This window comes from Anas platyrhynchos, chromosome 3 (assembly GCF_047663525.1).
Source record: "Anas platyrhynchos isolate ZD024472 breed Pekin duck chromosome 3, IASCAAS_PekinDuck_T2T, whole genome shotgun sequence".
Classification (NCBI taxonomy): domain Eukaryota; kingdom Metazoa; phylum Chordata; class Aves; order Anseriformes; family Anatidae; genus Anas; species Anas platyrhynchos.
In genome coordinates, this window is record NC_092589.1 from 10,278,001 (window position 1) to 10,294,975 (window position 16,975).

General features: G+C 40.2%; 1 protein-coding gene across 7 annotated transcripts in view; it reads right to left on the reverse strand.

Moving 5' to 3' along the window:
- SPTLC3 (serine palmitoyltransferase long chain base subunit 3) overlaps window positions 1-16,975 on the reverse strand; it is a 94,968-nt gene that overhangs the window by 10,783 nt on the left and 67,210 nt on the right. For all 7 annotated transcript variants that reach the window (XM_072035283.1, XM_072035284.1, XM_072035281.1 and 4 more), the window contains 3 exons: window positions 16,732-16,837; window positions 9,232-9,451; window positions 6,911-7,037 (listed from right to left, as the gene is read on the reverse strand). In XM_072035283.1, the coding sequence (XP_071891384.1) occupies window positions 6,911-7,037; window positions 9,232-9,451; window positions 16,732-16,837 (453 nt within the window). The remainder of the gene's footprint in view (window positions 1-6,910; window positions 7,038-9,231; window positions 9,452-16,731; window positions 16,838-16,975) is intronic.

Consider the following 16,975-nt stretch of genomic DNA (forward strand, 5'->3'; position numbering starts at 1 on the left):
TCTCCTTCGTGCTCCTCGGGCTGATAATGGTGCTGGAGTCCTCAGGCAGTGGCAAGCAGCATCAGGAATGGAGGAGGGATCCTCATGCTCAGCAGCAAAGACTCTTAAAAGGAAACTGTCGTGGAGTGGTGTGTTGCTGCCCCTGGGGACGGCGTGGCTTTCTTTACTGGGGGATAGGCTGCTAGTCATCAGATACATTGCACGGCAGGCCATGCAGAAAAGCTTGCAGTCTGGTCATATCCTTGCTCTGCCTGCAGTTAAAGCTTATTTATGAACACAGGGAGACTTATCCATGGACAGGATCTGCTAAAGGACTCGGCACTGGTTTAACTTTGACTATGGAAAAAGTGACTTCAAATGAGGCAGGATTCAGTCAATCCTCAGAGCTCTTGCAAATCCCACTGCAGACACTATTACTCCAAAGCCCCTTCTTGTGCAGATCAACTGACCCTCCGCAGATACATTTGGCTTCCTCTAGGAGGTGGATCACATGGCAGGTGACTCCTCCAGAATAGCATGTCTCACTCATTTCAAGTAGAGACAGCAGAATTTATCTCTGTTTCATCATCCACTGCTGGGAGAACATCTGTGATGTTCGGCTCAGACAAGTAACAATCACGACAACATATTATCATCATTACCATCTTCACTGTCATAGCAACTGGGAGCCTTAGCCACGGAGCCAGTGGTGAGCCAACAGGGAATAAAGCTGCTTAAATGCTCTAAGTGTAGGCACATACTTATTGGGAATATTAACTTACTTAAAATTAAGCCATGGTTCAAACATTCTGCTTGATGAAGACCCCAGAGAAGCAATCATCTCAGAATGAAGCAGCAGGAGGAAAATTTGAGAGGGAACAGTAAAAAGCTGTACTTTAGAGGGACTGATTCTGCAGGGTGTTTTGAGCAGGTTCAAGGGGTCTGTCGCTAGGTAGCTTGCTGCATTAAAGCTTCCAGCTCTAGTTTCATGATCAGTTGAGTCTGGCACAAATTTAATTTGCTGAGAAAGGGATCATTCCCCTTGACTCCAGCTGCTCGAGTCCTGGCACTAGGATTCATCCAGCCATATGGTCAACTGGCTCAGGGAACCGGTTTGGCTGTAGGCTCACCATTTGTGGGGGCTTCAGTTATTTTTTCAGCTAGATCAGTCCCCAGATTCAGTTCATCGCAGGGCTGCACAAGCACTAATGCTAGCGTAAGGAAAAGGGGCACTAATAAGGGGCTTGGCAGGTGGAGAAAGACCAAGACTGCCCTTCTCAGCAGCAGTGCTGGCTTGTGCCCGATTACAGTGATGGTTCAACTAAGATGTTTGAGTTTACAGAGGACCCTGAGATGCAAAGGTAATGTTTTCAAAAGATTGCTGAGCACCGATAGCAGTGGAAAATGTTGAAAACTGAGCATTTTAAGAAGCTGGTCCTCCAGTTACACAAAAATCTAAGGCAGACGGAAATGTTTCAAAAAGGAACCTTTTAAAAGCAGATTCTTTTAATGCCAAGCCAAAACAGAAAACAGCATTCTGAAGCTTCTTGCAGTCTGAATGTGCTCAAATGCAAGAACTCAAGATCTGCTACAAACAAAAATGAAAACTAGTAGCTACAAGAAGATAAACCAATCAGCACAAATGGCAAAGCACTTTAACATATTAAACACTTTCTGTCTAAACAACCTCAGGAATTAGCTTTTAACATAACAAGACAGTAGATACCTGAGGATATGGCATTAAATTTTGCAGTGTCCCATAAAAAAACATATGAAACTGCCTATTGCTGTTGGTGAATTGTTTTTTGCTATGCATTAAATAGAAAAAAAAAAACAACAACTCAGAAATGCTCTAATTTGTTTTTTAGTCACTATAATTTATTATTACCCATCAAGAAATTTGCTTTACATTTCCTACCAGTCTTAACTCTGTCTGCTTAGTGGTTCTATTTTTTACCTATCAAATTTAAGTGTAAAAATATGCTTTTGGTATTCTCAGGCAGAAGTGGGGGAAAAAAAAGGGTCCCAGGTCACAGCTGGAGAGGCTGTGTTGCACGCAAGTAAGTGCACATGAACATTTGCACAGGGTCCAAGCTTTCTGAGTCAACCACAGTCTCATTGTGGGGATAAAACCACTAAAGCAGCTGCTGAGCTTCCTGAGGTATCTCCAGTGGTGTAACGAGAAGCCACAAGGAGAACATATAGAGAGTATCTATATTATGAATTATAAAGAGTAACTGCCATGGGAACTTCTGTTTCCCATATCTCCTAATAAATGAGGAGAGACACATTTGAGATGAAAAGGCCACAAAGCTTTAAGAGGGATATATTTTTTTTATAGACTTGCTGCCTTATGACATTACTAAAGGAAACACAGCTGCCAGAAGTTCATACACTTTTGAACAACTCTATTGTAGCAGCTATGATAATATCTATGACATTACACTACCAAGAATAAATGTCTTGTTCTACCAGTTGCTGATTATCAGAGTCCTGTAAAGCATGACATCGAAAAATGCCAGGATTTGTACTCTACTAAAAATACGATTTTACATGAAAATGGAAATATATTTCAAATTTTTGCTGTTGTTCTCTGACTCTTCTGCTAAAAGTCACTCAGGAAGCAAAGGACTTAGTCATACTGACCCCAATCTACCTGCCAGGCAGGAACAACTGTGCCTATCAATTTTAAGGGAACTACTGCTTTCTCCTGATTCAACATTTCTTGCACTTCATTTTCTCAAGGCACAGCAGAAAACAGGAAAATACTGAAATGTTAATAACTGGCTATGGTCTCTGCAGCATCCTCCCAATCTCTTTGACTGAATTTAAGATGACTACATTGTAGGAGATACAGATCACATTACCATGACATTAATGTTTCATTGTCATCATGAATACTGGCATGAGGCATATTCCACATTTATAGATGGTTGCTTTGGGAAATACCAGGTCTTCTCTTTACCTTTTTAGTAGTGTCAGTACACAGCTTTTAAAATGAGACCTTCCCCAGATAAACTGGAGTCTCTTGCTGCAAAGGAAGTTAAGCACACATTTTGCTAGCACACTTCCACAGCAGTTTGTTGACCAGAGAGAACAGAGGAGTATCTAGCTCAATTAGTTTGCAGAGTGGTGTGCATGCTGTAGTCACTTGCAGACTCATTTGCAGACCCTCTTCCCCTCCTTCTCCACACCAGGCCCTTTTTGCTCACAGCCTCTCTAGCTCATCTTCTCAGCATCTCATTTTGGTCCATCTTCATCATTCCTAACCACTTGTTATCTATTCCTTGTGGTGTCTCCATTGCTTGCCAGAGTCTCTTCTCTTTAATCTTTCTGGCTCACCTCCCTAAAAGCTTGACAGTGCAGGATGGATGCAGGTGCTCAGGGCCCCAGTCTCCTCCCCAGGTCCCAGATGGGGGATTTGTGGTTCAGGCCCCCCCAGGTCCCAGATGGGGGATTTGTGGTTCAGGCCCTCTGGCAGTGAGCTGGAAGATACTCCTTCACTCGGTGGGTCTTGAAGTTTGTCACTGCTCATTTCAAGTATATATATATATATATATATACACACACATATATATGTATATATATATATATATATATATATTTAGGGACTCATAGCATCACAGGGCTCAGATGATATTTCAAAAACAAGGTGAAAATGCTAATCTTGGCTATCTTAATCCAAATCTTCATCCCAAAGCCTGGAGAAACCAAAGCTCTTCAGGGAAAGAAGTGATTTTTTAATTAAATCATCATTTAATTATTTTTTAAATCATCATCAAAAGCCCATATGTATATATAGACTTGTTCTGAGGAATGAATTTTTTTTTTCCTGTGAAAAAAGTACAGCCTGAAACACAGTCATTGTGGATAATTTCCAGCTAAACAGTTCAGGTTTAAGGGTTATTTTTTTAGTGTTAAACCTCGCCATCTTTGTAATTAAGCTGTATCCCCTGTGTACATATGTATCTATTCATATTCTGTAGTCATGCATCCAATATACTAATCCTGTCAAGGAAATGTATACCATGATTGACTTTCCAAACAACCATATTCTTAATAATGGAAAATAAAGGAAGAAAACATGGGAGATCAATCATTTGGATACACACCGGGATAAAGCACAAACATTATCCCTGCATTTCTGGCCTCTGGCATTATCCACTATATAATTTCAACTACCCTACTCTTTCATAAATCAGCTGCTTAACAGATCTGTGGAGAATAACTGTCAGAAAATTGAAGAGAATGTAAAAGCATTATATCTGGGAAAATAAGAGAAGACTGAGTGAAATGATTGAAAACACAGAATAAAGACTTTTTAGAACAGTAACTTAAATGACCAAATCAATCTTCTTTCCCTTGCTTTTCTATTTACCCACAAAAGAGTCAGTCATGAAGTTCACATACAAGAACCAGCTAGGTTAACGTACATGTATTTTTCATCCCTTTATTTCAAACTCTTCTCAAGAAGCACCCTCTAGTTAACATAGAACTTTCTAGCAATTTTTTTTTTTTAATTCTTTTCTAAAACCTTTGTCAGTATTTTCCACAAGGCTCCCTCCCCTACAGGAATGACCTGTGGAGGACAGGCCATCAGGGTAGATGTCCATCTAAAGGATTCCCCAGTTGTCCTTGGGGAGAGAATGCCATTTGAATTAAATTGCAAATTAAACTCCCTTTACCAATCCTACAGGCTTCTGGAGAAAAACCCCGTGATCTCATTTACACAGAGGGTCCACCATCACCCTGTGGTTCACTTGAAACTTCACTACCAGGTCTCTGCTACATGGCTCATGCTCTCAAGAGGACGACTCACACATAGAATTCACCATTTTCCATGACAGCAGACCAAAAGAACTCAGTCAAGACCACCGTTGTCCTTGGAAACAAAGCTATCTAAGAAGAGACAGCGCTTTCTCTCTTCTCTTCCTCTCTCCGTCTTCGTCTTTCTGTATGCCAAAGCAGCATTGTAGTGTGGTCCAGCACAACATTTTTTCCTGTGTTTTGGTGTTGCTTTTTTTTTTTTTTTTTTTTTTGTAGTCAGCAAGACAGCCTAATGAAGGAAGGCCCACATGAAAGAAAAACCAATGGTCTAAAATAATGAGTCTGGCTCAGAAGGACAAGAAGCATTTTTAGACATCATAGTCAGTTTGCTAGCCTTTGTGTAATACTCTTAAGTTGTGATATATGATTTATTAATTTGTTCTTCTACTCATTTGCATTTCATATTAGCAGACAGATTTTAAAGAACTGATAGAACACTAATTTATTTCGTAAAGCATTTGCAGGAGACTTTGCAGACAAATAAAAACATTATGTTATTAAAGAATACTGCTTCTAAAAGAGAAAACACTGTGACCTCTTTAGCCCTGAGACAGGCAGACACGCACGGCTGAAAAGGCTGTATTGAACCAAGTTCTTCTGTTAGCCTGCACTGAACTGCATGCAGAATCACGCTAGCTGAAGGTCGTTTGTAAGAGGCTTTGAAGGTTTGGAAACGCTCTGCATGTTTAATACTTTACACGCGGCAACTATGAGAGCCTCAAGTCTGTAGCTGTTGGGAAGGCTCAGTGTAAGGCTGCCCTCTGACGGCAAGCATTTCCTACAGCGAGTGCAGGGAGTAGCACAGCAGGACAGGCTGCACTGCACACACAATCCCCAAGGTAGAAGAAACATGTCAGACGTGGTCTCTTAGAACGAACAGGATGTAGACATCAGCATACATAACCCTGACCCTTCAACTCGCAGAGCGTAACAACAGTTTCCAACTTGACTTCTCTGTCAAAATGACAAAAGCATCATTTCCTCGTCTACATATTGCACTGGAGTTTGGCTGCACTTTGTTACTGGACTCAGCAGAATTTGGCACCGCAACTGGATTCTCTATCCCTCCTTTTCTACACTGAAGCGTTGGAAATTCTGGCCTCAGTGTAGGGCTGTGATAAACATCTCAATAGTCTCGTGTCCATCTTCGCTTAAAACTCTCTAAACGCTCTAGGCCACTGCAAGAGAACTGTGAAGAGCAGTGTCATGTGGTCTTACACTCCCTTATGCATCCTTTTTCCTTTCCATTACCACCTTACTCCCAGCATAACACAGCAGGAGGTCTAACACAGAATGACTCTGTTAGTCCTACACAAAGTAAGAGAAAACAACACAGCGCTGCTGGACCAGTATAAAAGAGACTACAATTCAGAACAAAATCTGTATCTTCATCTACATGTTACGCAATGAAGTGACCCACAGGCATGCCTGACAAAAACTATATAAATTCAAACAAACAAACAAACAAAAAAAAACAACACAAGAACAAAACAACAAAAACAAGAGCTTTTCTCTGAGGTAGGATTTAACCCATTTTTTTTGGGTGAGGGACAAAACAGTCTTCAAAACTAGTTTCAGGACACTATAACCTAATGCCTGAATAAAGTGAGAACTATCATAATCATCTTCTCATACCAGCATTTAATGTACAATACCCATGTTAAAATTCTGTGCCATGCTTGAGATGCTTGCAGTTTTGAAGGTTCACACTTAGAAAGAAGCTGAACAGGCAGAACCTTGCCCATTCATGAAAATAAGTCCTTCTAAACAACTCCTTCAACATCACACAATCTAAAGGGCAATTTATGTACTTTTCCAATTTGCTGCTGCAAAGCAGAGGGGACTGGTGAATATGGGTAGTAGCTTGGTGTCAGAATCCAGGAATATTTCCATCTCTGCTGCTTGTGAATGAGTGTGGAAAAAGAAGTACAGTTGATAGCACTTGGAAATGTGATGATCTGGGTATTCATTGTACAATAGAATGATTCCCTTGGGATTACATTACTGTACCAGTTTTCTGCTGGGTGAGCTTTTGTGCACACCCGAACACAGCGGATGCTCTAGTTGTAACTGAAATACATGCAAGTTAAAGAGGGTGGCTTACCTTGTGTTGTTCCATCTAGTCCCATGAGACATTTCATTGCCCTGATGATTTGCTCTGCCACAGGCGGACACATAGATGTGGCGTACACAGCACTGTGAGAATGTGTTCGTAAAAAGTCCACAAGGTCCTTACACAAGCAAAACAAAGTATGAATGAGCTTTGAGGTGCCCAAATAGCAGATCTCCCTTTTAACTACTGCAGAGTGAGAACATGCGAAAAAAAGACGTTTCACCAGTTATTGGTTTACTTTCTTGGCTGCTACTGTTAATACGCAGCCTGAAGAAATATCAGGTGCAAGTACTTTACAATTTAAGTGGGGCAATTATAGCTGAAACAAAGCTCTGGAACAGAATGCTGTTTATGTGCTGAAACTTATTATAAAGGAGCCAAAATCATTTAAAGACCAAAAAACAGCTGCATTTAAAATACTGTTCAGTCCATCTCCGAATGGGAATGAAACAAAACCTACGTGACAACAGCAGAGTTTTTTTTCCCCAAGACCTAACACTCAGCAAAAACAACCTTACTAGGATCTATCTTTGGCTATTAGCATACACATTTCTTAGAACTGAAACTTTCCATCAGTGTGGCAGGTTCTGTCATGTTATAATCAGTATAGGTGCTTTAACATTTCCTTGTATAAGCAAGAGCACAATCTGTGGTCTCAGCAAAAGCATTGCTGTACTGTAGGCATATCTAAAGCACCAGCGACTCTTCTGAATGCAGGGATAGGGAAGGAATTCAGAGCTTGATTAGGACTATCATTGCTATGACAACTCGTATTTCACAGTGCAGATTGCAGAGTAACTGTCATCACACTAAAAGTGAAATGCATTGTAGTGAGAAAGGAGTGATGCCTGCATGAAAATGGTCTTTGATTAATAATAGTAATAGTAATAATAATAATAATAATAATAATAATAATAATAATAATAATAATAATAATAATAATAAAATCACCAAATAAACAAAGGTGGCTATACAAATTATTGCAAAAAATAAAAATAAAAAAAATATCCTTTAGTCTATGCTGTAACTCCAGTGCTAGGGAAAAAGATTTATTTAACTTCATATGCATTATGCATTGCTGCATTGCAGTTGTAATCCTAAAGGTTTAACCAGATAGCTGAGAAGGCATCTGTGCTCTTACTGACACAGCAAAAAATGCCACAGTGAGATTTTGGTGGCAGAAATGAATGCAGGTGAGCAGCTGCCACCAAGGCCCAGAAGCCTGAGGCAAAGCTTAGTGATAAACACAGGCGTAAGAAGAGCGACCTCTTTCATTTAAAAAAACTTCCTAGGGTTAGATAATGAGACCTTTTTTTCACAGGTCTAGGCTTCCTCTCATTTCTAGCTGTTAGCCATATTGTCCTTCATAGAAGTTTAATTTTTAGATACGAATTCAGGAAGCAAACAAAAGAAAGTTGATTCTTTACACTTTATGATAGTCTTTGTTAAGAGGAAAAAACCCCTAAAGATGGTGAAAAATATACACCGTATATTTTCTTATATCCCTTTTGTTCTACTCAAGTGCTACCCTTATTATTACTATCCTGACAGCATCCATATGGACTGTCTAAGAAGGCTTCCTACTCATTTAGCAATCTGCTTAAGAAATACATTCATGGAGTATGAAGAGAGTAAACAATCAACAACCACTTCATATCTCTGCTAAGCAACAAAAATGATGACATTTCACAATGGCACTGATTATGCTTTCTTTTCTACTACACTCCTACTTAAAACAAGCTCAGCTCTACTTTTCATTGACATCTGTTGTTGACAAGAAGATTGTTTTGTTGTTTTGTTAATGTACACAGAGCAACTGAGGACACAGATTTTACTATTGCAAAAGGCCCTCAGTAAACCCTCTTTCACCATCCTCCTAAAAAAAATGCAACTATGACAATCCACAACTGTTCAGGAATTTTATTATCAGTGGATGAAACTGTGGCTTTAATCTCTCAATATTGCTCCACACGCTGTTTACAAATATGAAATAAAGTAACAAGCAGTCTGCATGCAAATTAATGTAGTGAAGTATATTTAGCCAACCACAAAGTGTCTAAACATTTCCAAGACAAACAACAATCATCAGGGTGGCACGGAAATACCCTGCCCAAGCAAATTACATAATACGAACATGAGACAAAAATAAGAAAGTCTGACTGTTTGATGTGCATTTGGGATCCAGACAAAAGTGGTACTATCTTTAGAGTTGTGCTTCTGTAAAGCAGTCTATGTGAAAAGATAATAAAATATATCACCCAATAAGAAGGTACTTTTCTTCCCCTTGATGTTAAATATGTGTTTTCCTTTACCTTTTTGCCAGCTATGTATCCTCCAGCTGCACCAAAGCTCTTTGTGAACGTTCCCATTAATACGTCAACATCATCAGGACTCATACCAAAGTACTCCACAACTCCTCGTCCTGTTGCTCCCACTGCACCGATGCTGTGAGCTTCGTCCAAGTAGAGGTAGGCTTTGTATTTCTTCTTCAAGGAGACTATCTCTGGCAGGCGCACAATGGACCCTTCCATGCTGTGGATGGAGAGAATTCTGGATAAACAACAAACACAGCACCACCCTTTCTCCTTAAAATACTGCAGGAAAACATAGACATTAATTGCATAGCACAATTTCCTCCATGGAAGATCTTATGCAAACTCAGTTTATATTTACAGAGAAATATTGCAAACTTCTCACAACTGCAGGTGAGTATAAAACAGTCAAGCAGTTTTACAATTCAAGTAATGAAGAACAGTTAAAATGTTCTCGTGTATCTGTAAATTGCTAAAAGAAAACAGAAGGAAAGGCATAAAGTAAGGGGGGAGATATCCATCCAAAGCAATATACTACATTTCACTACAAATAAAATATATTGTAATGAATTATAAGGAAATGATATAATTCACAGTCTGGTCTTTTCTTACTTCATCTATCTTCTGCTACTGTGGTGATATCTGGGGGTAACAGCTTTAGAGAAAAATTACTCCAGTGCAGAGGAATTGGGTCTAACACAGATCAGATGGCCCACACGAAATGCACAGACAGTGCCATAACTCAAAGTACTCCAGTCTTTAGAGTGGAGAGAATCAGGGATTAGAAAAGGTAGCTCAAATCTACTATTGACAATTGCTGCTCCTGATATTTTTTTTTTTTTAAAAAAAAAAAAAAAAAAGGGAAATGCAGCCTGCTGCCTAGCATTCCAAAGGAAAATCAAGTTTCCATTCTTTTTCTATTTATATTCTTACAGCCATGCAGGAAATTGAAATATTCTAAATGTGTACTAATGGTGTGTAGAGAGTTCTAGAAATAAGAAAAGATGATAAATCTTTTGTGCTGTTGGTAATGACATCAGTAAGTTAGAAGGCACAGAGGAGCTGTACAGCAAAATGAAAGCCCTGGGAGACATAAGAAATGCACTCTAATCCTATAAAGATGAAGTATCAATAGTATTGCTGTGAAGACTATTATGTCTTGAAAACCTTTGTGAGATGACTAAGGCTACGCTTGGATACGCTCTGCTGCACTCAGCATTCATTTCATAATGAGTTAAACATGTTCTCTTCACTAGCTCTAGCGAGCAGGTCTTTAAATGCTAAGTACTTCCTATCAAACGCAAAGTGAATGCACCGTGTGCCAGGAAAACCAGTGCTCTGTGGCTACTACCTAAAGCGTATTCAACTGCATGTGCTACAGGAGCTTCAGATAGGCAGAAATGTCAAGTTTGTTCCCAAGTGGCAAGTGAAAAAAGAGCAGTGTCATCAGGATAATTTCTTAGCAGTTTTTTGATCCTGGACCAGTGGCTTTCACTGATTCTTTTCCTTACACTCAAGCTGCACTGTGCAGCAAGAAAGGGGCAGGAGGGGCTCTGGACACTTGGGACATTACTGACAGTTTTTGCCCTCCTTTTCATCCTTTGGTCTCCTGAGTAAGCTTGGAAACAAACTGGTTTTGAAGGAGGTATTTGTTCCCTGCCCATCGGCAAGCCTGCATGAGTCTGAAAGACCAGCACTGGGGAGCAGCCAGGGACACGGGTTGCCTGTGGTGTTCAGGCTCAGAGAGCCTGCCTGCGTGCACCTGGATGCACATTTTTGGCCATCAGGTGATGCCTATCTTGCCTAGCCCTAGAAGAGGCAGCTGTGGGTGTGTGTATCAACACCATTCTTGCTTGCAGCAAAGGGTGGACAGGCTTGTGCTGCAAGCTCCAAGGACTGAGCTTTCCCTCCTGTCACCCTGTGCTGGGGACAGAGCCCTCCAGCAGCCAAGCGGCACTTGACAGCTTGGGGAGAAGGAACTTGAACCACCACAGCTATTTTCCTAATGAGTACAAGGTCAGAGCCCGCAGTCCTCACATAACCCAGAGTCAAACCATTAGTCAGCTAAAAATTATACCAAGCCACCAGCTGTGCTGGGGCATGCAGCATCCTGCATCCTAGGGAGTGCAGCTTCTGGCCACCTGGTCAGCTCGTAGGCTGGCTGAGTGGTCAGAGAGCAAGTGTGGGGCCAAGGAGCTCCTCTGCAGAAAACGAACAGGCATCCCACCCTGCGCCTTCCAGCAACAGCTGGGGAGACCAGCTCAACAGAGAATAACAGTTTTCCCACATTTACATAGGCATCACAGCACACTGGCTCATGGAGATTCAGGTGGGAGATAAAGCATTTAACTTCAAAAAGAGCAATAATGGTAAATTAAAAATACAGATCTTATGCAAACATTGCATATTTGCCATTTTCAGTGATGAGTTAGTGCTTTTTAAAGATGCCTGCTGACACAAATGTTGCAATAATTGATAGAGATCCTAACATGGCTTTGAAACATCCTTGGAATAGGTAAAGCCCTGCTGGCTTCAGGTACATTTTCTGTGCTGCCATTTGAATCGGCCTCCATCCTCCTCATGACAGAGATGAAAGCTGTTTCTGTGCCTACCCAACTCTTTGATTCTTGGCCATTTGACCCTGGGAGATGGCTTGTGATACGAACATCCTTCTGTTTAGAATTGCTCCAAGATAAAACTCACTTCGTATATCCCCTTGGGTAGCTCAAATGGAAAGTTTACTGAATCCTTCAGTAAATATTGCTGTCAACTGAGTTTAAACCAGAGAACCAGAAGTGAACTGTAATCTCTCTGTCTCAGTCTGACTGCGTCACTTTTACAAAGCTATTGATCTGTTTCCAGATCTGCTCAGGCACACAGTGCACGTCTAAAGAGCTGTATGCAGATGAACGTAAGCTGGCTCTGCCCAGGCCAGACATAAGCATTATGTGGTATTACATCCTGTCTCACAGTAAAAATTATTAGCTTGGCTGCAGGGATATACAGCTTCTAGATTGCAGCTGACCCTCATCTCCCTTGCTCAGAGGGTGGCAGAAGAGCTTGCTTAAGTATGCATTCATTTTGAATCTACTTCCAGACATGAGGAGCTAACCCAAAATGTGGGGAATCAATTAGTTTTGAGGCTTGGTTCAATCCCAACAAACCTGAGATCCTTCCTGATGCAGCTGATGAATTCTAGAGGCAGGTGCGTTGAGACACAGGAGGTGTGTATTTTTTGTGCTGGTCACCTCTCCTGGAATACAGACTTGCTATACTGGCAGGGTTTTTTTTTTTTTTTTTTTTTTTTTTTTTTTTTCTGTCAGAAAAAGTGATTTACCAATATTCAACCTATCATCTTCATAAGTGCATCACTCAACTTCCCTAAACCTGCCCTACAGTATCCCTATCCTTTCAACATTTGACAACTTGTCTGTTTACTATCAGGCTAGTTTGCATTTGGGAAAATCTCTTTCTTTCCTGACCTATTGCTCCCAAAATATATGCACTGCATTTTAATATTTACTTTAGGGATTTTTTTCTCATATAAACATTGGATATTCACGCTACAATCTCCATTTTGTAGTTTAGAGCAATAGTTTAAGGAAACCCTCTAATAACACTGCCCTCATATACAACCCCATACACTGAAATGATAGAAATGTTAACCTTTAATGATGGTCCCTGGCCAAAGGCATTAAATGTTACCCCATTCTTTTCTGAAGTCCTGTCATCTAATCCCAGGAAATAAAAAATAACCCTGATAAATTTCTTATGGTATTGGCACTGAATCCCCAGGAACTTCTAGTGCACATGAAAAGGCACTGGATAATATCCAATTGATCAGAGAGCTATTTTCTGAGCTGGAAGGAAACATAGAAATATACCCAAATTAAATTAAAAGCAGGGGAAAAAATCTGTTTCGATCAGTTTCTAGTACCTCGTAACTCCTGCCCTCATCCTTAGCCTATCTGACTCCTAGGTAAATATGTGTGCAAGAGAGCAGAAGTCTACCACAAACCGTGTAAGAACATAGTAACTGATTAATCCTGAACTGGAAATAGTAGAAGCCAAGAAAAACATTAGCTGGATATTTAAATAATAGAAATATGATTTCGCAAGTCACTTTAATTTATGCCCTGGACACTGCCAAAACTTGTTCATGCTTTTTGTACTGAAGATTGATGGCTGGATGGTCTCTCTGTTTGGAAGGAAAACGAAATATATTTGCTCCTAGGCTAGGCCAAGTTAAGAACTAGCTTTCACTAGTAGTTACATCTACTTCTGATGATTTTTTTCTTTTTAAGATGCTAGAGACATTAAAAAGCAAACAATCATATACTTATTGCTATTTATTTGACATGTAGCTTGGGTGCTTCCCAAGTCAAGGGGCCAATTCTGCCTTTGGTTGTAACCAAGCAAAATCTGTGGCTTATGGTTTCAAACGCAAGTCTGATTTCCAGAAATGCTCATGTTGGCTAACAACGACCCTTTTCAAATTTTGCCAGCTGGTAACTCCAGGCGTATGAGCAGAGTAAACACTTTAACATACCCCTAATGCAAACAGAAGGCAAATTTTTTTCCGTACCATCAACTTCACCATACGACGACTATGGTGTCCCATTTAACAGTATTTATTTAAAATAGGAAAGCTTAGCATTTCTTTTGCATCTCTGGAAAAGGCATTGCTGTAAACATTTGCCAAGCCAAACTTGCAAGTCAAGGTATTTTAACTTGGAGAATGGCTCTGACCAAGTTATTTAAATTCTGTATTAGTTGTTCCCAGAGCAAAACTTCTCTAAGTCCTTGGGAGGGAAGGAAAAAAAAAAAAAAGGCAATATTGATTGTTTTAAGAAGAATACATTAACAAAAGTCTGCCTCCTCTTAACACCTTTAGATGAATGTTGATCTGGCAAATTTGCAAGAGAATTAACATTAGCCAATCTTGGGGTTGGAAAGTTTTAGTCTTTCAAAAATCATGGGCCAAGAAAGGACAGAACATGTACACAAAAAAAGTAAGAGCACTTCTAATGTGTCTTTCTCCAGCTTTTTGTTTTGCATGTGAAATGTTATTAAACTACTTAGACTACATGGCTGGTGAATCTGTTCCCAGCTGTGCTGTAAGGACAGATCAGCTGCCTGTGTCTTGGGTTGGCAGTGATGGCAGGGACACGGCACAGTGGGGTGTGGAGGTATTCTCCCTCAAGTCAAGGCAGATTTTCTTTGCAACCAAACCACAATCTTCAATTTCTGATCTGCTTAGACTAAGAAAACAACTAACCAACCAACCTAGCTACTGTTGGGGCTTGTTCCAGTGACATTAGAGAGCTGAACTTTGTGGGTTTATTTATTTATTTACTTTATGCCTTTCACAAATATTGATGCTTAGGACATGAGTGGTCATAACACTGTTCAGCTCTATAGGGGTGAGTGTGATATAAATGAAGTAGAAACAAAGAAGTATAACATCTGATTCCCTGTGTGTCTGATATTTCTCTGGCAATCAGAAGGAAGTGACATAGTAGGGCTGAGACTCTAAAGGAAATAAAATGTAAGTAATTTGATTGTCAAATCCCATTGAAAAGCAGTAACTTATGAACTGTTATGTACCACTACCAATTCCTCTCTAAAATAAAAATTCCTTTTTGGTGTGGTTGTCTGAGGTTTAACATGTTTTTATTTCACATCCTAACAGATGGATGTGCAAACTTTTGAGAAGGAAATCTTTGAAAATCAACTGCAAAAAGAAAAGCAAAACAATGCTCTATACCAAACATACATCTGGAAAGACAGCTGCAAGTATTGCAGCTATCAGACAGTGGGTTTGGCCCACTGCTTAAATGGATCTATGCCTCTGTGGTTACCAATCTACTGTCTTTCTCCCTAGTGGTCAATATCCAGAGCAAAGGATTTAAAAGTGAACAAAGCTCAGCAGCTGGAGCATTTTCTGCAGGCCATGTAACTGATGGCAATATTTGTCAGTAAAATGTTGGTGGTCCACTTAATTTCTGTATGATCAAAGTCCTTAAATCTGAGCTTTCTTTTAGTAGTACCAAGCTATGTTTATTTGCAGTTTTGCTCTGTTTATTCTGGTTGAAAGGGGACGTTCAGCCTGCTTTGGATCAGCTGACCTGTTTCAGCTCTGAGTGACAGGTGTTTAGATAAGGACTGATTTGTTCTCTTTGCAGATGGAAAATGTTAGGTAAAAAGAAAGCGCCGATGACTATGAAGTTGTGATGAAACGAGATTGTAAAAGAGATCTTCTGAAAAAGACTAAGCTGCTAAACTGCACTACCACTTCTCAATAGAATGGTGTGACTGTCTCTCTGCAGCGACTACATTTCAGCAACACATGAAATAATCTCTGCATATAAAGTTTAAGGTTCCTTTCATAAACCATGTCACATCCTGTGAATGATTGGTCTTGCCTCCCTTCTCTCTAGTGCTAGAGGTGCTACTCCTAAACCTCACTCTAAAACTCCTAAACCTTCTACTCACCCTCTCTCATCATCCTTGCTGTAGCCTTGCCTAGATCCCTGCTTCTTCAGTCCATCCCTCTTCTTCAAAATCTCCAGCTCTCCCTGTGTTCCTGCTGTCCAGCTCCTTACCCAGCCTCTGAAGACTCCAGTGGCTCCCTCTCCGTGCTGTCCATCAGCCCCATGCCACCTCTCCAGCATCTGAATTCTGACTTGAGCAGTTGCCAGGATGAAGCCCAAGGTGGTGAGCCTGGCTGGTGCCTCTGCTCCGCTGCCCAACTCCAGCGATGGTTTGTCCCTCTGGCTGGGTGCAAGATGCACCACTAGTGAATTGGAGCAAACTGACTAGGAAGCTCTTTAATTACATCATATCACTGATAATGATGTTACCTGATGGATTCTCAAAGACATCTTCTTTCATTCAAATTCCTCCAGGGACCGAGGTCTAAATTAATACCACTATATGATTCCTTGAAAGTCACTCTTGTTACTGTTTTTCCTGTTAAAGTTTGAGTCCCTTAGATCCAGCACTGATAAATGGAAAGGTGCTGGTATCACTTGGCCAGTGTTTGAGGTTTTAATTTCCAACAGCTGGGTAAGAACTGGGCATGCAGAAAGAACTTAACTAGGAATGACACTGTTGTCTTTTGATCTGCTAGTGCGTAACACATAACTCTGGAAAACTCAACTTTGCAAAACTCCTCACCCACTGCAGCTCCATGAATTTTATCACATCTGTGGCAACATACACCAGCTGATGATCTATCTTGCTCTCACAGTACATAATAGCCTGCTCCACAGTGATTTTACTAAATCAACATTCAGAACACCACAGAGGACCTAACTGAAGTGAGTAATGCCACAGGGTACTAACTGAATGAAAATTAACAGCTTTATAAGATCACTGAGGATGTTATTGTAAACTCCATTCATTTCAGTTTTCTTTCAGATACCTAAGTCAATGATCAATACATCATTCTGTCCTCAGAAATGATAAAGAGTACTGATGTTTCTAAAACACACATACCTGTAAATGCCCTCCACGAGGATGATAATTTTTCTCCATGCTCTGCGGCTTCGAGGCTGGCCATATATTATTGCATCTCTCAGTAACTTCTCGAGACTTTGCATATCTTTATTTAAAAATAAGTAAAAGGAGAACATTAACAAAGATTTTTCAAATTAAATTTTTGTTTTTTCTACCAGTTACTACTTTTTCCTACAGAAAAAACAAAATCACATAAAAAAAAAAGTTATTCTGAAGATAAAAT